Genomic DNA, 6686 nt, shown 5'->3' on the forward strand with positions numbered 1-6686 from the left:
CACCCCCAAGATCCCAATTTTGTCCCCGGCAATTTTATCTACTTCCCTTAGCCAAGAGGATAACTATATGTTTTTTCTTGGGTTCACCTTCTTCTTTAGCTTCTTTAGGTTCACCAGGTATACACTCCGTGACCTTTATTTATGGCTATAAACCAATTATGAGTGAATACATCCCATGTTCATCTCATGATGAAAACTCTTGTAAAGCTTCGTTCATGACAGGAATCCAGGAGGGTCATCATTGGGGTCTGGGATGTCCTCACAAGTCCAAGTCCACAAAGACTTTAACTAACCAGAAGCAAATTTCCCAACCTGTGTTAAGTCAGCCACACCCATAGATGTGAACCTCACAGGCACTAAGCATGAGACCCTTCTAGAACAGGAATAAGCTTTGTATAGCACACCCAACAATATAAGAACTTATAATCATGTGAGCAAAGCAATGAATTGGCTCTCAAAGGTATTTCTGTGCCTAGCTTGATTAAAGACCTTGAAAAAAATAACTTTTTGTCTCTGGATTGTCTCCACCTTTTTCTTTTTATTGCTTAATGTTTTGAGATATGTTCTCATAGAGCTCAGGTTGACTTCAAACCTGGCCTTGAGTTCTTGCTCCTCTGCTTCCACCTTCCAAGTCCTGGAGTTACAGGCAAAGCTAACTCCTTGTCTTTTGCAAAAAGAGTTGAGCTTAATGTCATAATTGTGTTGGTTGATAGAATGTAACCTTGGTCTGTGATTAAAAGCATATTCATCAGGGGATGGAGAGATGGCTCAGCGCTGAAGAACACTTGCTTGTTCTTGCAGGGAACCCTGGTTTGGTTTTTCATACTCACATAGCAGCTCATAACAATCTGTAAGTCTAGTTCTAGGGGATCCGATACCCTCTTCTAGCCTCCACAGGCATCATGCATGCACACGGTGCACATATATACATCCTGACAAACCATCCATATACATAATAATAAAACAAATAATTCTTAAAAAAAGAAAAAAATTGGCCAAGCCTGGTGTCTTATACCTTTAATCCCAGCACTTGGGAAGTAGAAACGTGTGCATCTCTATGAGTTCAAGGTCAGCCAGAGGGACAGGGATCTTGTCTCAAAACCAACCAGCTAAACAACAGACAAATTAATCAACCCAATTCTGTAATAGTATTTACAGAATTTATTTTGTGTCATATAGAATTTTGGGTCATAAGTTACTATTAGTATAAGCAGAAAATCAAATGGGTTCCTAGAAAGTATAGTTGGTTAATTGACAGTTATTTGAGTATATAAAAATAACGAAAAGAGCTCCAGGTGACAAGAGTTTGGGTTTCTTTTTCTATTACTTTTCAAGAGCTATGAGCTTTCTCTTTAGTCTCCTCATGGCCGACTTCATTTCTTGGTTCCTCAGAGTGTAGATCAAGGGGTTAAGCAGAGGGGAGATGACCGTGAAGGTGACAGAGATGGCTTTGTCTGTGGGGAGGGCAGTGAATGGCCGGGCATAGACATAGATGCAGGGCACAAAGTGCAGGGTGATCACAGTGATGTGGGAGGTGCAGGTGGAGATGGCTTTCCTCCTGTCTTCCCCTGCCTGAGACCTCAACATTGTCAGAATGACCATGTAGGACACCAGCAGGAAGATAAACCACAGGGTAGTGACCAGGCCATTGTTGGAGATCATCAGGAGCTCAAGGACAAAAGTGTCAGTGCAGGCGAGTTTGAGAACCTGTGGGACATCGCAGTAGAAAGTATCAAGAACATTGGGTCCACAGAAGGGGAGTGGGAGCAAGAGAGAAATCTGCACGATGGAGTGGACAAAGCCCCCCACCCAGGAGGCCGCGATGAGAGCTCTGCAGCGCCTACTGCTCATGATGGTCACATAGTGCAGGGGCTTGGAGATGGCCATGTAACGATCAAATGCCATCACAGAGAGAGAGAAAATGTCTGCCCCACCAAGCAGGTGGAAGAAAAACATCTGTGTCATGCACTTTGCATAGGAAATGGTCTTTCTCTTTGAGAGAAGGTCCACCAAGACCTTAGGAGCTGTGATGGAGGAGAAGCAGATGTCCAGGACGGCAAGGTTGCGGAGCAGGAAGTACATGGGCGTGTGGAGACGGGGCTCAAAGGTCACAGTGATCATGATGAGGAGGTTCCCCAGCAGCGTTGTCATGTACACAAAACACAAAACAAGGAATAAGACCAGGCTCAGGTGTGGGGACTGAGTAAGACCCAGAAATATAAATTCTTTTACTCTGGTGTCATTTCTCAACTCCATTGAATCACGATTTTCCTTTTTTGTACAACTTGGAAGAAATGAGAATATTATTTTAGCAAGTGTTACCTTTTCCCTACTAAATTAGATTCTTAGAGGCAAATATCAGAATCAAAAGATCACAAGGTGTTGTCCCATGAATTGCCACTTCAGGGTTATTGTAATTTTCATTTTACTATGTCTTTTTTTTAAAGATTTATTTATTTATTTATTTATTAAGCATACAATGTACTGCAGGCAAGGAAGGCACCAGGTCTCATTACAGATGGTTGTGAGCCACCATGTGGTTGCTGGGAATTGAACTTGGGACCTCTGGAAGAGCAGCCAGTGCTCTTACCCTCTGAGCCATCTCTCCAGCCCCCTTTACTATGTCTTGAATGAATGATATTTTATTACCCAAACATGCATTTAATTATTTTCACCTGTAAATCACAAATGATCTTAGAATGTGTATGAAAACAAGGTTCTCATTAAATAAGCGGTAAGCATTCAAGGCAAATAGAGGTGGATGAATGAGCAATCAGATATAGATTATTGGTAGTATAAGTGATACAGAGTAAATTTGTGTGTGTGTAATAAAGCAGTGACTGTTTTGTACAATTAGAACATCTTACATTTCGTAAGGATTTTTCTAGATTGGATACTACAATTAAATAAAAGCTCTAAGGACCTCTATCTGCCAAACAATGCCCCTTGAGTTGAATTAGTCACAAATTTCATTCCATAACAAATTAGAGAAACATTAAGGTCATCATTCTCTTCTATTGCCTCTTCCTTAGAAACAACTCATTTACATCCTTACTTTCAATTAGCTTAGATGGCAGAGTAGCTTCTCAGCTATTATGGAACGACAACGTTATTCTGAGTTCTCTTTTATTCATTATTTTAGCTTCTTCCTTATAATCAGTTCTTTTCTTGATCTGTCATTGCTGCTGCACAGTGTTGCACGTATTTGAGATGTATCTCTTGTTAAGCTTTGATCTATGTGTATTGCTATGTCATGATCACAAGAGTTAAGATAGTGATCATACCTAGCATGCCAAAAGAGATTTTGGTGATCTTCCTATAGCTAGTCACTGTCTCGTCTGTTGTATAGTCAAGCACTGGGCTCTGAAGTTATACAATAGTTTGTATTGTCTAGAATTTTCTGTAAATTGAATATAATATTTGTTCCCAATTTCTTCTGGCTTCTTTCACTCATGAAACTCACCCATGGTTTGTGCATGCTGCTGTTTTTCTTTTTCTTTTTCATCTTTACCATGTGGACACAACACAGTGTATTTAAGGATTTACTTGATGAACATTTCTGGCTAGTTTTTATTGACTGTTATACATCAGCTGCTGTGGGCTGTGTACCCTTAGGCAAATATACTTTCTCTTAGGAAAGTAACTAGAAATAGAATGGCTGTAATTCTTAAAGTCCACGAGTAGGAAATCAACCAACCTGCTTTAAAAAGTAGGACAAATGCAGCGAGAGTGGTGGTGCATGCCTTTAATCCTAGCACTTGGAAAGAAGTGGCAGAGGCAGGCGTATCCCAGTGAGTTTGAGATGTAGGATGTTACAAGCTTCCTGGGGTTACACAGTCAGAACCTGTTTTAAGAAAAGAGTGAATTAAAACTGCAGTGTGAATGAAGTCATGGTACAAATAAAAACAGCACACATCCGTGAGAGCAGCTAAGGTGGAGACAGACAGCTCACATCCGTGAGAGCAGCTAAGATGAACCGACAGCTCACATTCACGAGAGTAGCTAAGGTGGAGACAGACAGCTCACATCCTTGAGAGCTGCTAAGGTGGAGAAGGCTGACGTCACACATCTGTGAGAGCAGCTAAGGTGGAGAGACTGACGTGTTAAGAGGGACTGTAACAGTGGTGGGGATGTGAAGTGGTCAAACTTCTTTTGAAAACAGTTGGGTAGTTTCTTGAAACATAAAATATACGCTCACCTTATAGTTGTGTGTGTGTGTGTGTTTTTAAAGCTCCTTCCTTTTTCATTTGAAGAAATCTTGAAATGGTCCTTAATTTCTTTCTTCTGAACTTACCTCCATTTTCCTCTTATTAGAAAGAAAGAAAAGAAGGAAGGAAGGAAGGAAAGAAAGAAGGAAGGAAGGAAAGAAGGAAGGAAGGAAGAAGGAAGGGAGAGAGGCAAAGGTCACTATTTCCTTCCATTTTGGAAGTTTTTTCATTTTGGAGTATGTTTTTTCAGTTCCAATGAAGATTTTTGTCTCCATATAACTCACTTTTCCTTCAAGTTTTTTTTTCTTTATGCAATATTCTCTAGAGACAATTTAATTTGGAAGACCGAAAGCAATCTACCCAAGGTGTCCTAAGCGAGAGGTGGTGCATTCCCACCCCACCCTGACTGGCCACAGTGGGGACACTTGCTGTCAGAACACAGCCAAGTTACTTTACTCACTGACCTCAGTCTCTGCATTTGTGACTCGCCAACAGTGATACCCTCTTTGTATCATTTTCATGAGGATAAAATGAATTGATTCACCTAAGACATCAGTATTTAAAACATACCTATAAATAGGAAATGTGACTATGTGTGTGTTAAAGAAAAACTGTGTTAATAAAAAAAAACTAAAAAAGAGAAAAAAAAAAAAGAAACAGGACTCATACAAAGGTGATCCCAGCATTTAGGATCCCATGCCTTTAATCCTAGCACTAGGGAAGTGGAGACAGGAGGGATACAGCTCAGGCAGAGAAAAGAATCTAAGACGGGAGAAGACAGGTTAATGGAGCCTGCAGTCTGAGGTTTGGGGGAAACAGTTGCAGTCTGAAGCTGTCAATAAAAGGACGCAGTCTGAGGAGGCCGTCTGTCATCCGTAGAGGTAAAAGGTCTCTCTAGTGGCTGTCTACTCTGCGTCTCTGATCTCTCATTTTCACCCCCTAATATCTGATTCCGTGTTTTTATTAAGAACAATTAGAATTCATGCTACATCCCTCTAAACCCAGTACTAAGAAGTTGAGGCAGTGGGTAGCACCCTGTTGACAGGGGCGCAGGTGAGCCGGCCCTGAGGGTGTGAGAGCATTTGGTGCCCATTTGGTGGCATGGGTGAGGAAAAGATGCCCCCCACCCTGACCCTTGCCACCTGTGGTAGGCGGGAGAACTGGCCTCGGGGGCATAAGAGCAGGAGAGCTGGTCCTGCCCCTTACCAACTGTAGCACTCGGAAAAGAGGCCCCTGAACCTCAACTGGGCAAAAAAGTAGAGCTGCCCCTGGTGGTATGGGTGTTGGTGAGCCAGACGGGGCGGTGCTGGAGAGCTCGCTGGGTGAGGACAAAAAGGGAAAGCTGGCGGGCTGACCAACACAGCTACCGCCCAGGCCCAGAACCAGGACTGCAAAGGTCCCCAACACCCACCTCATCTATGAACTGGGGGAACTTGTGAAGGGACCGAACCTGCAAATCCAAAGCCTCAGGATCTCCGCGACACAGGATGATAATAGGATATGTAAGAGGAGCCCAGCGAAGGCCCGGTATCGATAGTGTAGCAGAAGCCAGAGGCCTCGAAACAGACTCGTTTCAATGGACACTTACAAGGAAAGATGAATGGACTTGAGGGTGTACTGTGTGAGTCACTGGGCCACGCTACAGCTTCCATGCTGAGATTTGAGGCGGGGTGGGGCGGGGGAAGTTTTGTTTTGGTTTGTTCGCTTTTTGTTTGTTTTTGGTTTTTCTTTTAAATTGTATTTATTTTGGGGGGAGGTTGGAAGGGAAAAGAGAGAGAGAGTGGATACAATGGGATGGTGAAATGAATGATGTGAAATCCACAAAGAATCAATAAAAAGCTCAAAAGGAAAAAAAGAAAAAAAGAAAAACTGTGTTAACCACTCACACGTGAACAACTTCTTCAAACACACCAACATCTTAGAGGAACTGTGTGTTTCTCAGAATATATACCCTAAAACAGCTTTATCAGAGCACACACTCTTAGGGAAGTTAAGACATACACTTCTTTCAGAGGCAGTGACTATTGAAGAATGGGTGGCATTGCATGCGAAAAGAACACACGCTCAGTTTGGCTTCTTGTCTTCTACACAGACTGGAAGTGGTTTAGCAGGGCATCTGGAGCAAGAGCCGCTAAGGTGTAAGACCTGGTTTTGTCTGCGAGAGACAGGCAAGTGTGTGATCTCACGGAGTCTCCACTTCTGTGGATTGCAGGTGATGGTGAAGGGAAGTTGTGGGGATTGGAGTAATATGTAAAGGTCTTCATGTACAGGCTGGTTATCCAGTGTAAGCTATGTCAGTTAACTTAGATCAGCTAAGTGGTAACTGACTATAAATGCTTGGCTTCTGAGAGATGGTCACTAGAAAATACCAACTCGGAATAGTTAATAGAGATGTTAAGGAGATCAATTTAGTCATCAAAAGCTTCCATTCTGGCCCCCATCTACACAGCACACCATGGTCTGTGGGAAGCAAGAAGG

General features: G+C 42.5%; 1 protein-coding gene across 1 annotated transcript; it reads right to left on the reverse strand.

Moving 5' to 3' along the window:
* Nucleotides 1–1323: 1323 nt before the first annotated feature.
* Nucleotides 1324–2256, reverse strand: LOC126498680 (olfactory receptor 4D11). Its single transcript, XM_050137558.1, has one exon. The coding sequence runs from the start codon at nt 2254–2256 to the stop codon at nt 1324–1326; it is 933 nt and encodes a 310-aa protein (XP_049993515.1).
* Nucleotides 2257–6686: the final 4430 nt, after the last annotated feature.

The sequence above is a fragment of the Alexandromys fortis genome, unplaced genomic scaffold, assembly GCF_014885135.2.
Source record: "Alexandromys fortis isolate MF-2015 unplaced genomic scaffold, M_Fortis_MF-2015_v1.1 scaffold_3, whole genome shotgun sequence".
In the NCBI taxonomy this organism is placed as follows: Eukaryota; Metazoa; Chordata; class Mammalia; order Rodentia; family Cricetidae; genus Alexandromys; species Alexandromys fortis.